The sequence below is a fragment of the Tachysurus fulvidraco genome, chromosome 5 (genome assembly GCF_022655615.1).
Source record: "Tachysurus fulvidraco isolate hzauxx_2018 chromosome 5, HZAU_PFXX_2.0, whole genome shotgun sequence".
NCBI lineage: Eukaryota > Metazoa > Chordata > Actinopteri > Siluriformes > Bagridae > Tachysurus > Tachysurus fulvidraco.
This window is the reverse complement of record NC_062522.1, coordinates 17,824,248-17,842,209: the sequence shown is the minus strand read 5'-3', so window position 1 is coordinate 17,842,209 and position 17,962 is coordinate 17,824,248. Positions and strand designations below refer to the sequence as shown.

Genomic DNA, 17,962 nt, shown 5'->3' with positions numbered 1-17,962 from the left:
AAATGACACTTTTTATTAATGTATAAAATACATAAAATATAGTTTATAAAAAAAATATTTAAAAAAACTGAATGATATTAAGATTATTCTTCTATAAATGCAGTATAAAAAAACCAGCCTGTATTTTGGCGGTACGTTGGTCTGAATCGTTGTGACGTGTGACGTAAGAGTACAATGGGCGTGGTCTGGGCGGGGCTTACGGAACGAAGCGCGGTGGCGGCGATCTGCTCGGTGCTTTGGCTGATCTTGCTGCTTCTCTCATCGGATTGGGATTCGCCTCGAAATCCGGTGCAAAATGTCCGACGACGAACAGCAAGAGCAGACCATTGCCGATGACTTGGTTGTAACCAAGTATAAGATGGGCGGTGATATTGCTAACCGTGAGTTATTTACAAGAACGCGGAGATGAGTGTGTGTGTGTGTAAGTAAAAGAGAGAGAGAGAGAGAGAGAGAGTGAGAGTGTGTGTGTGTGTGTGTGTGTGTGTGTGAGAGAGAGAGAGAGAGAGACCTGCTGCTGGTGAAGCTGAACGTGACGGTCTGCAGACACGACCCACGTAATGATATTTGTACATATCGGCAACTTTGGTTTGTTTTTCCTTCCTAAGGGCAGAACTGTAATGAATTCTCAGATCTCAAACAACAACCTACAGCTATCAAGCTAATTTAGCCACATTTGTAATATCCCATAAACTGTACATGTTCTGTAGCCTGTACTGATCTTACACCAGTTAGTTATCCAGCATTACCACCACCGCCACGCGCACGTCACACTCGCTTCTCTGCTAATGTATTAGACTTGCTAACTGGAACGAACGCGTTTTTGTTCCCTTACTCGCGTTAAGCGTAATCCCCCGCTCTGATAGGCTGCTCGTTCATACTCACTAGCTGTTGATTGGCGCTTTACGATACGAGCGTGAGTACAGAGGCGGGGTTTACCTGAATACGGGTTGGAAAAAAAAAACTTTGATAGCTTACTAAATTATGTTCCAACAACGTAGTTTCTAAAGAATGGGATTTGCTATGTTGTGACTGAACAGGTGTGCCAGTGTCTCATCATTGTATGACATCCATGTGTGGATACAAAACACATTACAGCATTAAACTATAGAACTTTAAAAATCTCAGTATGATCAACTGTCATGTCTCCATCAGTAATGACGGGCCTCATCCTCATTTATCTTTATTCCTCACTCTTTGTCACGCTCCTAAAGAGGCCCTGCGTGTGGTCATTGAGGCAGCCAAGCCTGGCGTGTCTGTCCTCAGTCTGTGTGAGAAAGGAGACGCTTACATCATGGCAGAGACCGGGAAGGTCTTCAAGAAGGAGAAGGACATAAAGAAAGGTATAAAGGAGAAACTGAACATCTTAATAATTGTGTACGATACCAGGCATGACTTATCGTTTAGCATTTCATGCATATGCTCAGGGGTGGACAAATCGTACATTTATTTGCTAGACACTGGGCAAGTAAAAGCTCCAGTGTGCTACCCAGTTTCGTGAATTGACCGCCCAGAAACTGATTCACCTACGAAGTGGCAGCTCCCATAATATTATAAGGTATTGCAAGTTAGTTTGCTAATTAAGTTCATTTATTCAAATAAACAGAAACGAACAACTCTGATTATTTCTAGAGTTTCTCATAGAGTTTCTAAAAGTTTTTTACTATTTTTATACTATTAAAAAAGCCATCTTAAGTTATTGGTAAATGGTTTATGATCAGTGGTTGTCTCTTCTTTTACTGCATGTAAAATATATTTGTATCAGGCCACTGTCATTCTATTCTTTTTGTATATTTAATGAAAGGTGTTTCATAGACTTGTATGCGCTAAACTATCCCCCTACACACATACCTGAAAAGTTCATCTGCAGTTATCTGTGGCCTCTAATTAAACTGCCAGGTAAAAACCGTTCCATCAGTGGCATCTTGCCATTTTGCCCGGGCTACTGATTTATCCACCCCTGATATTTTCAGCAGGTGGCTATTAGGGATGCACCGATGCTGTTAAACCTTTTAGGAATTGATTTGTCTTTGCAAGCATCATTTGCTAAATTCTGCAAAAGGCCTTGTTTTGAGGACTGGTGGTTGTTTTCTTTCAGGCATTGCGTTCCCCACCAGCGTTTCAGTCAATAACACTGTATGCCACTTCTCTCCCTTGAAGAGCGACCCTGACTACACGTTTAAAGATGGAGACTTGGTCAAAATGTAGGCAACTCCCCCCTCTGACAATTTGCAAGTCTGTGTCTAGTCGTCTTCCTTCCCTCCCCAACCCCCTGCACTGTTTTGTCTTGTGTGCAGTCTTCCCCACTGTTTTTGTCTTGTGTGCAGTCTTCCCCACTGTTTTTGTCTTGGTGCAGTAATGACATCATTTTGCCTCTTCTGATTGTCTTGTACTCCTCGCTGATCTCTTGCTGTTTGTCACCTTTTCCTGCCATTTGCCTTTTGAATTGTGTGTAAGATGACGTCTTGTGGCTGTTACATTTGTTCATCCATGATCATAATTTTAATGCAGTGGTATTCAGACTTATGTTATGGAGAACACACCCATTGCTTGTTATATCTGGTATATTTCCATGCAACCCCATCAGATGAGCACGTAAAACATGGTGCATGAATCTGACATAAATTACAAAGAGGGCTGAACTATAACTCTCATGCAGGTGCTCTTGTTTATAGCCAGATGTGTTGATGCCAATTTTCTGTGATTCTTAATATAATGTAGGTATATCAGAACACACCTAATTATATGTACAGGTGTGAGTATTAAAAATCTTTTTTAATAATAAAAAATATATATAGTGCATTTTGAGAGAGAGCATCTAAAAATCTGTTCTGTTCTTTATTTTTTTAGTAGTTCCCCTGCAACTCAGTTTGAATACCACTGTTCTAATGGGATGGAGCCTTTTTTTTTGTTTGTTTGTTTGGGAGAGCTTTAACCTGTTGTCAGCTGCCAAAACATTGGTGGTTTGGGTAACCTAGGTCTTGCATGATGTCTTTTTATCTCTGTCTCTTTTCTTCTTTTTTTCCTCCCATTTCCTCTCTGTAAAGTGACCTGGGTGTCCATGTCGATGGATTCATCTCTAATGTGGCCCATAGCTTTGTCATTGGGGCCAGTAAGGTATGTATGAAATTCTGGTTATTTATCGTTACTGTATTTGTTCTTATCAATATCCTCGTGTAAATTTCTTCCTCACCACTTTCATTTGCTTCAGGAAGCACCTGTGACCGGCAGGAAAGCCGATGTTGTTAAAGCTGCCTACTTGTGTGCAGAAGCAGCACTGCGTCTTGTAAAACCTGGCAACCAAGTAAGTGCAAGTGCTTTACCGGCCAGTTAGTGCAGCCAGTTGTTACTTTATATTAAGGACATTCGGTGTTGAAACTGAATGCTGAATGAAGAAACAGTTGGCATGAATAAGGTACAGGGTTGGAAAGAAGTCTATGCTGTTGACAGTATGGAGTCGTATTCATATAGCTCTTTGTTTGTCTCTGTTCTTTCAATGCCACCTCCCCAAAGAACGCACAGGTGACTGAGGCATGGAACAAGATCGCCCATTCTTTCAAATGCAATCCCATTGAAGGTGAGTGTGTTTGTAGTATCATTAGGTATGTTTACATGCGGCCATTTTCACCAATACAATTGAATTCAGTCCAATGTACTGCAGATTCAGGAAATACTGCTTACATGTACCATGGATGTTGCAATGCGATTCAGAAATCCAGTTACACATGTGCATTACTTATATTCCCAAAAAACCTCTGTGTAAGGATGGAGCAGCTTTATCACATTTATACAACTGCAATACAATATAATGTTGAATCCGATTGAGAAAATGGTCAGATTCAAATGATTAAGTGGCTAATTTGTTCTTATTAAGCAGATTATTTCCTATCTACTCCACCCATTTCAGTCTGATCAATAGTTTTAAAGCAATCTAATTTTGTTAGTCATATACACAATCATACACACATCATCATGAACGAAATGCTTTTTATGACTGTAATAGTCAAAATAGAGTCAAATGGATTAAACATTAGATTGAGATGTTTAAGGCTTTTTTTTTTCTAGGTATGCTCTCCCACCAGTTAAAGCAACACATTATTGATGGAGAGAAGACGATCATTCAAAACCCTACAGATCAGCAAAAGTAAGATATACATCTGCCTATTCTGGCTGAATTCTGGTTACTAATGATGCAATCAGTCATTAATTCATTCCAAATATTTTGAAAAGTGGAATTAAGAATGTGTTTGTGATTTTTCCTTAAAGGAAAGACCACGAGAAGGTGGAGTTTGAGGTCCATGAGGTGTATGCTGTGGATGTACTGATCAGTACAGGGGAAGGGAAGGTAATAATGTCTTTGAATGACTGGTTTCATAATACACCAACAACTATACATGTTAGATGGATAAGGAAATGAGTTGTGCTGCCAATTATTTGAGTGTGCAATATCATTATTTGCTTTGTCTTCCGGACCCAAGAGCTGATAACTCAATGTTTCACCTTTTAGGTGCTGATGTCCTTAACAGATGCCATTTTTAGATCCTGAGCTAAATCAGTCACTGGGGTTTTTCCACTGATGATTCAGTCTTACACCATTGTGGCAAAACCTTTGTTTTAGCACCTACAGCAAAAAAGGATTCACAGAATGAGTAATTTGTTTACCTCTCTAAAGACAGCAAAGAACAGAGCTTGTGGATTTGTTGTGATTTAATGGTTATGAACTATCTATTCTAATCTATCTCCTTTTCCCTCTCAGACCAGAGATGGAGGACAAAGGACCACCATCTACAAGCGGGACCCCAATAAGCAGTATGGGCTGAAAATGAAAACCTCTAGAATTTTCTTCAGTGAGGTAGAGAGACGCTTTGACGCCATGCCCTTCACTCTCAGGTACTAAATAGCACTTGACCAGGAAGGACTGCTTCCTGAAATCAAATTATTAACTGGATAAAAAATGGCAAAAAATAAATAAATAACGATCACTAATTTGATTTGTTGACTTCAGAGATCAAGTAGAGCACAACAGATTTGTGTTTGTATCTCAATCATGTGACAACAGCACAATGAACAATATTGTGCAGAAACAGCTGAAGAGCTTCAAGTTTCAGGCTTGTCATGTGCATAAAGTGTGTTTTACGTATCAGTGAGATTCATTGTAATTGTTTACAATGAAATTCTTGTGCTATGGCTGAACACTCCTACCCAGACACACTGGGGGAAGCATCTCTTTGTAATACAAGAAGAGCTAAAGTAAGCAAGGGAAATAATAGTAAACTGTAAACAGTGAATGCCATCAAAGTGACAAAAGAAAATATTGTGTAATTTTTTATACAATGCAAACATTGTATGTAGACCAAAAGTGTCACTGTGGGAGATACTGCACATAAAGTACAAGGACAATCAGAGATTATCAGTGCTATGCATCATTAAGAGTCAAATCAACAATAACAAGTGATAAAATGGATGATAGAGTTGGTTGTGTTAGTGGTGATTTTATTGGTAAGAGTGAAGCTAATGCTGTGATACCATTTGTCTGATGGTAGCAGTGAGAATATTCCATTTCCTCACAACACCTGGTGTAGATGTCCTGGAGGGAATGAGGCACCCCTTAGACAAGGTTTTGGGCTTTCTGACCTGTCTCTGCAGTTGAGGGTGTGCTGTTCCAATACCAAGACAGAAATGCAGATAGTCAGGATGCTCTCCATTATGTAGATGTAGAATGATTTGAGGATGTTGGAGCTCATCCTGAACTTCCTAAGACTCTGAGGAGAGATTCAAGTCAAGGGCAAAGTGGTACAAAATGCTGAGCTTGCATAATTCATGCATAATGTGGTTGTTCTTTTAAATTTCATTTGACTTGGGCCAATTGAGAGTACATTTTCTCCCATTCGGTAGCTTGATGTGAACATCAAATGAAGTGCTTGACTTGTCAGCAGTGTTGTATAAAGTACTAGAAAGCAATACCTGAGTAAAAGTACAAGTATCGTAGTAGAAAAAGACTTTGGTAGAAGTGAAAGTCACCTTTTAGAATATTACTCAAGTAGAAGTCTTAAAGTATCTGATATATACTGTACTTAATTATAAAAAGTAATTTTGTGATATTTAATGTACTTAAGTATTTGAAGTAAAAGTAAAAAAGTACAATTTCAGTGACTTTCGGTAGACATAAGAGTGGGGGCGGTTCTAGGATTTCATCTTTAGGGGGTTTAGCCTTCAGTGAGAATTTAAAACAAGAAGAGTTTTATATTATATATTATATGACTACATAGTAAGCGAAAAGTTATGGTATTATTAAATGGCAAAAGTGGACACCAAAATTTTATGCATGATGTAATGATGCCAGTCTTGAATCAAATCAGTTCATGTGCGTGTGCATTCTCTACAAACAGTGAGTCCATTGAATGCAGTCATTAATAAATAAATATTCTCAAGACAAAGACCAAATCAATAAATGTTATTTTTATTTAGTATTGATATTGCATTAATATATTGTTTGTGCTATCAACTCTGGTAATAAGAATAGTGACATTTCACTGCTTTTGGTTGCCACCGTTATAGATAAATGACTCCAGCTCTGACTGCGCGTTCCTGTGCATCTCAGTAGAGTGTGCGTAGCTGCGTAATGTAATCTAGGAGCAGTGATTCGCCAAACCTCCCTTATTGCAGTCGCAAACATTTATTCTGATTTTATTTTGTAGTAACGAGTAACGAAGATGCTTAGTGGAAATATAGCGGAGTAAAAGTATACATTTTATCTTGGAAATGTAGTGGAGTAAAAGTGAAAGTTGACAAATTTAAATATCGAAGTGAAGTACAGATACGTGAAATTTTTACTTAAGTACAGTAACGAAGTATTTTTACTTTGTTACATTACAACACTGCTTGTCAGTGACTGATTTTATACATTGTGCTGCTGCTGCTACATGTTGGAGCCATGTTCATTTATCACCATATTCTGTCCTTCAGCATTTATCATGTACTCGACACAACCAGTTACTTTTATTTATAATTTTTATATAATATTCAGAGTTAAAAAAAAATGTAATAGATTTTTTGTTCCGTGAGGCACATTGCCGAGTATTACACATGATAGAGCAATTGCTGATTTAACAAGTATCCCTCTTTCATTCCTGCAGGGCGTTTGAAGATGAGGGGAAGGCCCGTTTGGGAGTGGTTGAGTGTGTCAAACATGAGCTACTACAGCCCTTCAGCGTACTCAGTGAAAAAGAGGGTGAGGGCCCACATGTCTGTGATGGGTTCTTGTCTAAGCATTTTACATTTTTGAATTTGCTTTTCTTTTTTCCTTTTCCTTTCTTTTTGCTTTGGTAACGCAATCCGACTTCTTTCTTTCTCTAGGGGAGTTTGTGGCCCAGTTTAAGTTCACAGTATTGCTGATGGCCAACGGGCCTTTGAGAATCACCAGTGGGCCGTTTGAGCCTGAGCTCTACAAATCTGAGTATGACATTAAAGATCCTGAGCTGAAGGTAACAAACGTTCACAAAAGTCTCCAGTGTACAGCTGGGTGAATTGAGATCTCTTGTTTTTTCTCCAGCTTTTAAAATGCGGTTAAAGACTTGCTATGGCTATTTTCACATTCTCTTCCAGTCTCTGATACAGAGCTCTGCAAGTCGTAAAGCACAGAAGAAGAAGAAAAAGAAGGTGAGGCCTTTTTAGTTAGTGACAGACACGCTAATACTGCGATGCCAATTAGTCGTTAGCTTTCCAGTAATTTTGTGTTTTAATTGCTTTCTTTTCTCTTTATTCTGTTCTGTATTTTTTCTTTTCCCTACAGGCTTCCAAGAATGCAGAAAATGCTACAGGGCAGCAAGCAGAGAATGATGTTGCAGCTGAATAGTTACCCGACACTCCTAAAAACAATACATATTCTCTTAGACACGCAGATTTCTAACTCCTAGAAATTTGAAACCTAAATTTTCCATTAAACTGTTTTCCATTGAATCCTGTGACAAAAAGCCATCTATTGGGAAATAGAAGAAATTGAAACTCATTGGTCTGAGAGAAAATGAGTTTGTACTCTTTTGTACTGATCTATTGGCACTTATTCTTTTTGAAGCACAAAGTTTACACTGAACTGAAACAAGACCCATTTTGGAAATTAAATTGATTAAAAATCACAGTTTTTTTTGTAGTGTTAAGGTTGCAGCTGTGTCTATCTTAATCTAATAAATATTTGGCATTGTAGCTGAATTGAAACTGCTAGGAAAATGTGGAGGAAGGATTGTTTAAGTAGCTTAAACAATTTGTAACTTTTCCAAAACCTTGTGATTCTCAGGGCTGAGATGTGATTTCTAAGCAATGCCTCCCAATTTTAAGGCCTAGTAGGTTTCTAAATCGATGTAGAACCCTTCCATAAATATTGAAATGCATTTTTTGTATTTTTTTGGGTAAACAGGGTTATTCTGCAGTCACATTCGTTATGGAATGGGGACGTTTTTGGAACTTAGTAAATGCCATACCCATTTCCCCTCTACTCTGACAGTGCGGGCTTTACTGACAGAAGACATTTCCTCATCAATCTCTTTAACTTCACGTTTCATGAAACATTCATGTCTTTGTCTCATCTAAAACTTCTACTGAATCATTACTTTAGTCCCAGTAAATTAAGGAAACTTTATGGAAAACAGGAATAAACTGCTGCTAATCCTCTTTCATAGGCCCCATTTTGCATGTGTACATGCATATCCACACACACAATGGCTGTTGGGTAAAAGTGTAAGTAATCTATTGAGGGAGATGTTTTGATGAAGAGCATGCAAATGTCATCCATAGTCAGACTAAAGCAGTGAGCAGGCTCTAAATTTGATTTGCCTCAATTAACATATTCGTGTGAAATTTTATGATTATTCGTCTCAAAGACAACGTTGGTCAAGGACCAGTTTTGCTCAGTCTCAAATGCAATCTGAAGTATTTAATACATAGTAGTAAAATGTAAATAAATATATAAAACAAACAGAACCTCTATTCAAAGCCATTGCCGGTTGATCCTGTGCAGCAACATTCAAATGACTTCATTTGCATTGGTGAAGTAGCAGTGCTGTGGGTCAGATTTGGTGGATTGATGCATGACTGGACTGGGCAGAAGGGGTCCACTGTGGTGTGATGTGACGGTGTTGAACTTGTCTTGACTTCACTCTGACTGTTTGTCTGGGATACGTCCAGACTGACACACTTCTGTTTTCTGGGAGGAACCATTATATGGGACAATTTTACATCTAATGAAATAAAACAAGACTTTGAATACATATTTTTTTTTCTTTAAATCTGTCTTATTTGTAATGTCTCACTATAAACCAGTTAATTCACCTCAAACTCCTTGCTTGGACCTGAACACAATTTTTTTTTAATTATTATTATTATTATTATTATTATATTTGTTTTTGTTTTTTTTGGCTTGCTTGCTTATTTATTTTTGTTTGTTTGTTTGAAAGAAACGTAATGTTGAATACAAGTTACAAATAATATTGTAGCCAAAAAGTACTTTTTAAATTTTTTTTATTTCTTTTATTTTTTTTTTTGCCCCCTTGAAACTGAAGGACGGTTTGTTTTACTGACCTGTGTTATGACGTCATTTCCGGTCTGAGCTGAGCCGACTCCTGGAGCCTTCAGAAGAAGCCTGTGTGTGTATGGACCATGGAGTGTGTGAGTATTTTCATGTGTAGATTTTTTTTCCCGGAGGCATTACGAGCTAATTAATGTTGTGACATGCACCGTTAGCTTGATAAGATTCTCTGTCTGATTTCAGGGCGCTAAACGTTACCAAGTTTGATGTAAGTTGCAGAACTAGCGGTGTGTTAGCATGATGTTTAAAGCCGCTAGCTAAAGATTCAAGTCATCTAGCGGACGTTAGCGCTTATGTTCGGAATAAACAGCGTTTTTTAAAAACGTTCTGACGCCGACTGCAGTTCACCTGGATTGTTAGCGATAAGGGTAAAATTAGCATAGTGTCAGATAGCGATAGGTAAATAATCTGTGGCTACAAGCAGTGTTCAGCCCTGTGCTTCTGAGTTGCTACCAACTCAGACACCGATAAAAAGGTTTAGATGTCTGATCGTCATTAGCTTCATGTACGGCTATTAATTTGCACTTAACACAGGAAGCTATAGGGGAAATGACTAACATGACCGCTTAAATGCACAGCATTAACTTCCCGTGCTTCCTTCAAGCTTCTCCTCAGATGTCCGTAGTTCGGAGGTCGTGTTTACGACACGGTGTGTGTTCAAGTTGTTTTAGAAACTTATACACTTCGTGTTTTTTCTTTTCTTTCAATGACCCTAGATAAGAAGTTCATGTTTCCCTGCTTAAAAGAAACGAAGAACTGCACAGTTATGATAAATGACCACTTAAATCATTCGCACTAAGCACAGGTTTGTTGGTTGTATTTAGGACATTGTTTTGGTGTTTAAATTTCAGTTGGACTTGAAGGCAGCATTAACTCTACGTGCCTGAGCTTGTTTGGGATTTTTTTGTATTTTTTTTATATATACATGTTTGATGTTTATTTTGTTTCAAACCAAAGATTCCTAACACTGGTACTGATCCAGTAAATAGTTCAGGCCATAAAAGCTTTCCATTGTTGATAGGAACGTCATCTCATCATCGTGTGATTAAAGAAAACCCTCTCTGATTATACTATAGGAACAATGGGTCCAGGATTTTTATAACAAGCAAATCTGGCCATCATGGAAATTGTATGACTAATATGCACAAGATATGTATGTCCACAAATACATTTTAGGGTGTCCAAGCGCTGCTGCCCAAATGATTCCAGTGTATCAAGTGTCCCATTGTCTAGGGTTATTCATCTGCAAAAATCTGAAGCCTTTAAATATGGTCACAGAGGCAGAGTAATGTGGACAAATCGAATGCTTTTTCTGTCTGCTTTGACCAAAGATATACTTTTACTATACTACAAAAATGATTTCTTTGACAGAAAGCTGCAGGTTGTTCTTTGATCCAAAATTAGTCACTGTGCAGATTTTAGGCGCATTGAGATGTAGGTTGTGGATCACACAAGACAGCCTGAATTACATTGTAGAATTTTGAATAATAAAAAAGAGAGAAAAACCTTAATACGTTATACAATAGAGTTCATATCTCACATACCGAGGACACGGGTAAAGATGTGGGCTGAAAGGACTGTTCAGCAAATTTAATTGTTTGTTTATATTCTTTATGTGCCTAATATTTGGATTTCTGCTGTTTTAGCTTTCTGCTGTTATTGATGAACTTGAGTGCAAAAAGGAGACGCACACAGATGGTAAGCTCTATACACTGGGATTCATGCTGAAATTTTGTTTGTCATTAAAATAAAATTTGCTGGCTAAGATGTTCATTGTACAATTAACCACACTTGAGTTCTTTTTCAAACTAGATCCTGAACACAATGTGTACACCCGCTTTATGAAGTCCCATCGCTGTTATGACCTGGTGCCAACTAGCTCCAAATTGGTGGTGTTTGACACCTCTCTGCAGGTCAGTCACTGTTGTCTCACCATGAATGGGGCAGAGATTGAGATTGAATAAATGAGATTTTTCTTGCTCCCATACGTTTTACAAACATGCACAAAAAATATTTAGAGCAATATCTGGGTTCCCCTGTACAGTAAAACACAATGGAATATGAAACATGGCCTTTTTGAATGGGAGGACATTTAAATTTCATTACATTACATTTCATTTCCAGCATTTGTCAGACATCCAGAGTGACTTACATTATCTCATTTATATATGATCTCATTTATATATATATTATATATACACACAAACATCTAATATATATATACACACATATAACTGACACACACACACACAATTGAGCAAACTGAGCAATTGAGGCTTACGGGCCTTGCTCAGGGGCCCAACAGTATCAGCTTGGTGGACCTGGCAATTAAACACAGAACCTTCTGATTGGTTGCCCAACACCTTAACCACTAGGCTACCACATGCCCCAACATTTAATTTATCATAACCAAATTTAGAAACACCCATCAGTGACAAGAACACAAAAGACTATATTTGACTAAACAATATATGCAAATATATACAACTGTATATACACACAAGCTAACAAATAGTTATGACGTAAATAAAGCAGTATATTATGTATTCAAAATCCATACTTTGTATACAGATCACTCTTCTGTGGAGGTAGAAATACATGGACAGTCTAGAAATATTGTAAGCTGGGAAAGTTGTTAGTGAGGATGTAGATATTTTTCTATCACTGTGGGATACAGGAGAGAGGGAGATATGTGTGCTTGCTTTTATAAATGATTTGTTTTCACTCCTTTACCAGGTGAAAAAGGCTTTTTTTGCCCTTGTCTCCAATGGAGTGAGAGCTGCTCCACTCTGGGACAGCAAAAAGCAGTGCTTTGTTGGTAAGTGGCCGATACAGTATGTCTACAATATACAGTATACAATTAGCCTTCAGGCATCCGTTTCCTTTTCTGCTACTTTCTGATTATACATTTCTTATAGGAATGTTGACCATAACAGACTTTATCATCATACTTCATCGCTACTACAAGTCACCGATGGTAAATACTCTCCAATCTATTTGTATTGTTTGTTGTCATTTATAAAGCCCAATTAATTAAAAGTAAATGTAAAATTGTAAAATGTAAAATAAATATAAAATTAAATTTTTCAGACTTGTCAACTCCAAACCTCAGGAAGGTATCATCTAAACTCTGTTTAAATTATTGTTGTGTTTTAGGTTCAGATATATGAGCTAGAAGAACACAAAATAGAGACATGGAGAGGTAAGAAACATTTTTCAAGGTCTCTTCTCTCCCACCCCCCTTGTTTTGAAAAGCTGTATGCAGACATTGCATTGTATTGTTAATTAATTTGTTTGTTTGCATTTTCTTTGATAGAGGTCTATCTACAAGATTCCTTCAAACCTCTTGTTAGTATATCACCTAATGCCAGGTAACCACCAAAACACAGTACTTTTATTACAGTACTATATTTTGTGTTAAAAATAGTGAAACCTCTATATTTATTTAATATCTTTGTTCCCCATCCCTTCAGTCTGTATGATGCCGTGTCATCTCTGCTAAAGCACAAGATCCACAGGTTGCCAGTAGTCGATCCTCTGACAGGGAACACGCTGTACATCCTTACACACAAGAGGATCCTCAAGTTCCTCAAACTCTTTGTAAGTTTGGGCTTTGGGTGTCACATTCAATACAAGCTAAACGGAAGCGTGGCTCGATCACTGACGCTCCAAAAGTTTATTTCTTTTGCCTGTATTGTCACGTGCTTTTGGTCAGTTGTGTCCTGCCTCCTTCTTGTCATTTTACTGCTAATTCATTTAAAATTGAGAATTTTGTTCAATGACAAGTCACAGTGTGTATTTAGAATTCCCCATCGATTTTTGTAATGTTTAGCCAACACTTTTATTTGACTGTGCTAAAGAAGTTAGCCATTAATGCTGTTACCTTTACACAAGCTGATGTGTATAAATAGCAAATCCTCTGCTCTGGAGTTCATCGTTTTCCCACTAGGGCATGGGGAGGTTTTAAGTCTCTGTAAGTGCAGTCAAGCACATTGTAGTGTTTCAGGATTTGTGTTTTTGCCTTCCGGTAGGTGTGATTTATAACGTGTCAACGTGAACTCAGTTTTACTGGAAGGAATATATGATGTTTATTATTTAACTGGTCTATTTATTCTCATAGCTCTTCGTTTTTTTTTTTAATTAATACATAAAACAATTTTAGGACCTTTTTGTGAATTATCTCTGGAATCTGCCTATTTGTGCAGATGTGTATTATATTGCATTATCAGATCAGACTACTTTGTTCAGATGTGTAATATAATGCATTCTAACTTCGACAATACCACATTTAATAGTGTTCATTAAAAGACAAAGATGTTTAAAGGCTTTAGGGGCAGTGTGCAAGGTTTTGAGGGGGCATAGTTTGATTGTTAGGCTCGGTTATATACTGCTTTTGTAACAACCATATGAACAGCAAAAATACATCGAAAAATAGTGTTCGTGACATACAGTGCAAATGTTGCAAAGAGAAAAATACAAGACAAACATGAGGGTAGTATAGTGAGAATGAGATTTCCTCAAACTAGTTCCACCAGTTGCTTCCATGACCACACGTAAACATACAAGCAACGGAAGCAGGACTCAAGTGCTGATACCTGAGTTTGGAAGCAGCACATAAACACTGTCTCATACCACATGAGTAATTAAAGACAGGATCGCTCGAAATATTCAGAATGTTTTCTAAGGCCAAATAAACAAACTGGAGAAATAATTATCATTACATTAACTTTAATTAACTTTAATTAACTTTAACACTATGTTTAATGCTTCCAAGTGGTTAAGCTGGCTCAGTCATTTCTCACCGATCTTTTTTTACTCCCTTTGTGACTGTTTTCAGATTTCAGAGATGCCCAAACCAGATTTCCTGTCAAAGTCTCTAGAAGAACTTAACATTGGAACATTCCAGAACATTGCCATGGTCCACACCGACACTCCGCTCTACACGGCGTTGGGAATCTTTGTCGACCAGAGGGTGTCTGCCCTGCCTGTAGTCGATGATAATGGTGAGAGAGATGATTGATTGAGAGTTGGGGTAAAGGTGTTTAGCTTTATATTATTGTGTTTGTTGGCAGTCAATAGAATAAAAGATTGTCTTTCTTGTTTTACCCCTTCCTTCCCCTTTTCTCAACACAGGAAGGGTGGTTGACATATACTCCAAGTTTGACGTCATAGTAAGTTCCCAGATATTGTTTGCGTTTGTGTGTATGGCTTCTGAAATATTTTTTTTGTGTGATTTAATTTTTTACCAGTGAAAATCTATCCCATGGATTTTTTCTTTTTTTTTTAAATCTGGTTAAGATCTAATATTTTTAACATATGTAACATCACACACATCTGTGTGACCTCTGTAGAAGAATAACTCTTTCTCCGTGCTGCAGTATACCCTAAAATAGACATTTTACATTTTCTGCTTGTGTGTGGAGTCAGTGTGTAGTGTCGGTGTCAATAAGAACAGATGAACTGACATTGAATTGACATCACTGAAGTGTGTGTGTGTTTGACCAGTGCTGGGTCAATGTAGGTTACTGGTGTCTTTTTACAAGCCTCAGGCTTGATTATTGATCAGTTCTCCATTTTTCACTCCACATTCACAGACCTGTTTTCTCTTACTCTCTTTACGCTAATAGAACCTGGCTGCGGAAAAGACGTATAACAACCTGGATATTACTGTCACAAAGGCCCTTCAGCATCGCTCTCAGTACTTTGAGGGAGTTCTCACCTGTAAAGGGCATGAGACACTGGAGGCCATCATCAGCAGACTGGTGGAGGCAGAGGTGTGACACACGTGTGCACGCGCACATACACACACGTACTCACAGACAGACATACATATGCACATGATTCTTTTTCCCCCCTTGCAATAAGATAATATAGCATGTTAAAGAAACAGCATTACACTAGTCATGTTGACTAAACACCTGTTTAATCAAAGAAAATTGTAATTATTTTGATTTACTTCTCAAGGATAAAAATCACCTGTAAAGTAAATTTTTAAAGCAGATTGCTAAACTGGTTTAAAACATGAATACTTTTTCTCACTTTCCCTTTGCCCCATGTTATTTCAGGTACACAGATTAGTGGTAGTAGACGATCATGAAGTGGTGAAAGGCATCGTTTCTCTCTCAGATATTCTTCAGGCTCTGGTGCTCACCAATGGAGACAACGGTAAGATCTTTAAAATACCATGTGCTTTAAGGTGCATCTTAATTATGTATTGTTTCTGGAATGTACAGTATTGATTTAAAACAATGTTTCCTTGATTCAGAGTGCATTTGTACACAATCAGTGATAAACCTCAAACTTTCACATAGGCTCTGACTGAGCGTCGAGATGAGAGGAAAAGCAGAGCCGAGAGAGAAACAGAGCTAACAACGCACAGAGACGTAAGGCAGGCGGTGGACCTTCAAAAGTTAATCATTTAAAAAAAAAAACACAAGGACTCATCTAATGTTAGATTGTAGAATGAAAAGAAAACAATGAAACACGTGCAAAACAAGAGCAATATACAGGCGTGAAAGGTGCGAAGCACAACTGCAATCATATTAAAGCACACACCAAAATCCTTTACCTGTGAAACCTGAAGCAGCTGTAAAGCCCACTGAAACGTGCAGCTTTTCGTTTATTATTATTATTTATTACACACAGTGTAATGAAGGGAGGGATGAAATATGAGAGCAAAATATCAGGCAGTTTGTATATAAATAGCCTTTTTTTTTTTTTTTTTTACTTTTTCTTTATTTTTAGTTAATGTCCTCTTAAGAGTAATTATTTAAGAGTAATTAATTGGTTTTTTTTTGGGGTGGTGAAAAATTCCTAATTTTAGATTATATCCTGAAGATAAACTACACTGTACAGAGTACAGATGTTTGAAGCATACAGACCAATTTAAAAATGCTTTACTATTAGCTACTGACCAGTAGTTTAGTGACCTGGGCTGTTGTGTCCAGCATCAAGTCCACTGCTTTTGTCCTTTTTTTCCTTTTCTTTTTTTTTCTCTCCAACTCAGCATCCAGAAAAGCTAGAGGTTTTGCTACTCAACATGATTTTAAATTAAGAGCTAAGAATTTTAAACCTTAATTTAAAATCTGAAGTTAAGTTTGGGTTTTGTGTGCGTGTTTGTTTGACAGTGCATATCATCTATCTGGTTGGAGTGAATGCATCTCTTTTTTTTTTTTTTTGTAGAATACAGTGCAGCACATTCATGCTTTAGGTATCTTGGTAAGACCATGAAGGTAAACTTGAAGTCTGGTTGTGTGGCAGAACAGTGGAGTGTCCTAGTTTTTCATACAATACAGTTAAATAGTGGTTTATCTCTGTTCTCATAATTGTTTCAATATTCATTCATTAGAACTAGATTTCATTATAAATGCCTTTTTTAAAAAAAACATTATTAGATCTTGAAACCAAGATCTTTAATGGTGAGTGTGGATGATGGATCTGTTCAGTAAATCTCAGCAGCTTTTCCTCAATGTTTTCAGTCATGGATGGCTGCTGTACAAACCATAGGAAAGGGAAATGACCATTCCATTGGATTACCATGTGTTTTTGTTGTTTATTCTTAATCAGTGATTTGTTTTATTCTTAATGAGTAAAACATGTATACAAATATGTATATATAAATATTTACATTTTATATTTCACATGTCGGTTTATAATGCATGAGTGAAATAAAGATTTTATCTTCAACATGGCTTGGTTTTGTGCTTTCATGTATGTTTTTAAGTCTACCTTTTTAGTATAATGTGTGTCCAAACAACCGGGCATTCACTCTGAAGCAGAAAACATGTTAATGTTCTGTTAAAAGTTTCTCCCGTACTTTAATGTTAATAGACCGTGAGGTTTGGTGTGTGTTATTCAACCCACAAGGAGCATGGAATATTCTAGGCCAGTGTTATACAATTAGGGTTTCTTGGGGGACAGTTCATGAAAAACATCCCAAATGGGAGGCCAGAGAGATCTGGCTTGCAATATGAGTGATGACAACAACAATATAGGAGCCCATATGTTGTATTTTTGCACCATAAGACAATTAAGTAAGCTTTTTTCCCTGCATTTAAAGATGCTTGTGGTTTGTTTTTTGAAACTACAAAACAGTGCATTGTAAGACACCCAATAGACTTTTTCAACATTCAAATAGGTAAATCAGAGAACCAGATCATACTCATTTAGAAATTAAGTCGTTTACCTGAGACGTAAATGCACATAAAAACAACATTGTTTAATGGTATTTTTTGTCAAAAATAAATTTAAACTACAACAGCCATCTCAATAATTGGCTGCTTTTTAGGCTGCCTTCTAATGAGAGAAATGGCATTTTTGCAAGAGCAAGATTGGCAAGAGCAGTGAAATCATGTGTATATGTTAGTGTAAAACAGTGGTGAAGGA

The 17,962-nt window shown here is 37.3% G+C and overlaps 2 protein-coding genes across 4 annotated transcripts; both read left to right on the top strand.

The window, feature by feature from the left end:
* The first annotated feature begins 174 nt into the window (after window positions 1-174).
* pa2g4a (proliferation-associated 2G4, a) lies at window positions 175-9,260 on the top strand. 2 transcript variants are annotated; one of them, XM_027146998.2, is made up of 13 exons: window positions 175-380; window positions 1,212-1,340; window positions 2,096-2,201; window positions 3,045-3,114; window positions 3,209-3,301; window positions 3,511-3,574; window positions 4,063-4,141; window positions 4,264-4,342; window positions 4,754-4,887; window positions 7,134-7,228; window positions 7,354-7,481; window positions 7,603-7,656; window positions 7,790-9,260. In XM_027146998.2, the coding sequence occupies exons 1-13, from the start codon at window positions 296-298 to the stop codon at window positions 7,850-7,852; spliced, it is 1,179 nt and encodes a 392-aa protein (XP_027002799.1). In that variant the 5' UTR covers window positions 175-295; the 3' UTR covers window positions 7,853-9,260. The 2 variants fall into 2 exon arrangements, with proteins under 2 accessions (XP_027002799.1, XP_027002800.1); XM_027146999.2 differs by having other exon boundaries at window positions 281-419.
* A 202-nt stretch (window positions 9,261-9,462) lies between these two features.
* On the top strand, window positions 9,463-17,263 carry prkag1 (protein kinase, AMP-activated, gamma 1 non-catalytic subunit). Of its 2 annotated transcripts, none has more exons than XM_047813746.1 (13): window positions 9,463-9,657; window positions 11,224-11,275; window positions 11,390-11,490; window positions 12,314-12,395; window positions 12,496-12,554; window positions 12,734-12,779; window positions 12,894-12,948; window positions 13,051-13,177; window positions 14,415-14,580; window positions 14,711-14,748; window positions 15,205-15,351; window positions 15,643-15,742; window positions 15,843-17,263. In XM_047813746.1, the coding sequence occupies exons 1-13, from the start codon at window positions 9,649-9,651 to the stop codon at window positions 15,893-15,895; spliced, it is 1,035 nt and encodes a 344-aa protein (XP_047669702.1). In that variant the 5' UTR covers window positions 9,463-9,648; the 3' UTR covers window positions 15,896-17,263. The 2 variants fall into 2 exon arrangements, with proteins under 2 accessions (XP_047669702.1, XP_027002801.1); XM_027147000.2 differs by having other exon boundaries at window positions 9,482-9,657; window positions 15,889-17,263.
* Window positions 17,264-17,962: the final 699 nt, after the last annotated feature.

Bases quoted from the DNA above. Each gene is read 5' to 3' on its own strand.
- pa2g4a (XM_027146998.2), top strand. From the start codon at position 296: ATGTCCGACGACGAACAGCAAGAGCAGACCATTGCCGATGACTTGGTT. The intron at 3,115-3,208 runs GTATGTATGAAA...CATTTGCTTCAG, and splicing joins TTGTCATTGGGGCCAGTAAG to GAAGCACCTGTGACCGGCAG. The intron at 4,888-7,133 runs GTACTAAATAGC...TCATTCCTGCAG, and splicing joins GCCATGCCCTTCACTCTCAG to GGCGTTTGAAGATGAGGGGA.
- prkag1 (XM_047813746.1), top strand. The intron at 11,491-12,313 runs GTCAGTCACTGT...CTCCTTTACCAG, and splicing joins TGTTTGACACCTCTCTGCAG to GTGAAAAAGGCTTTTTTTGC. The intron at 12,780-12,893 runs GTAAGAAACATT...TTTCTTTGATAG, and splicing joins CAAAATAGAGACATGGAGAG to AGGTCTATCTACAAGATTCC.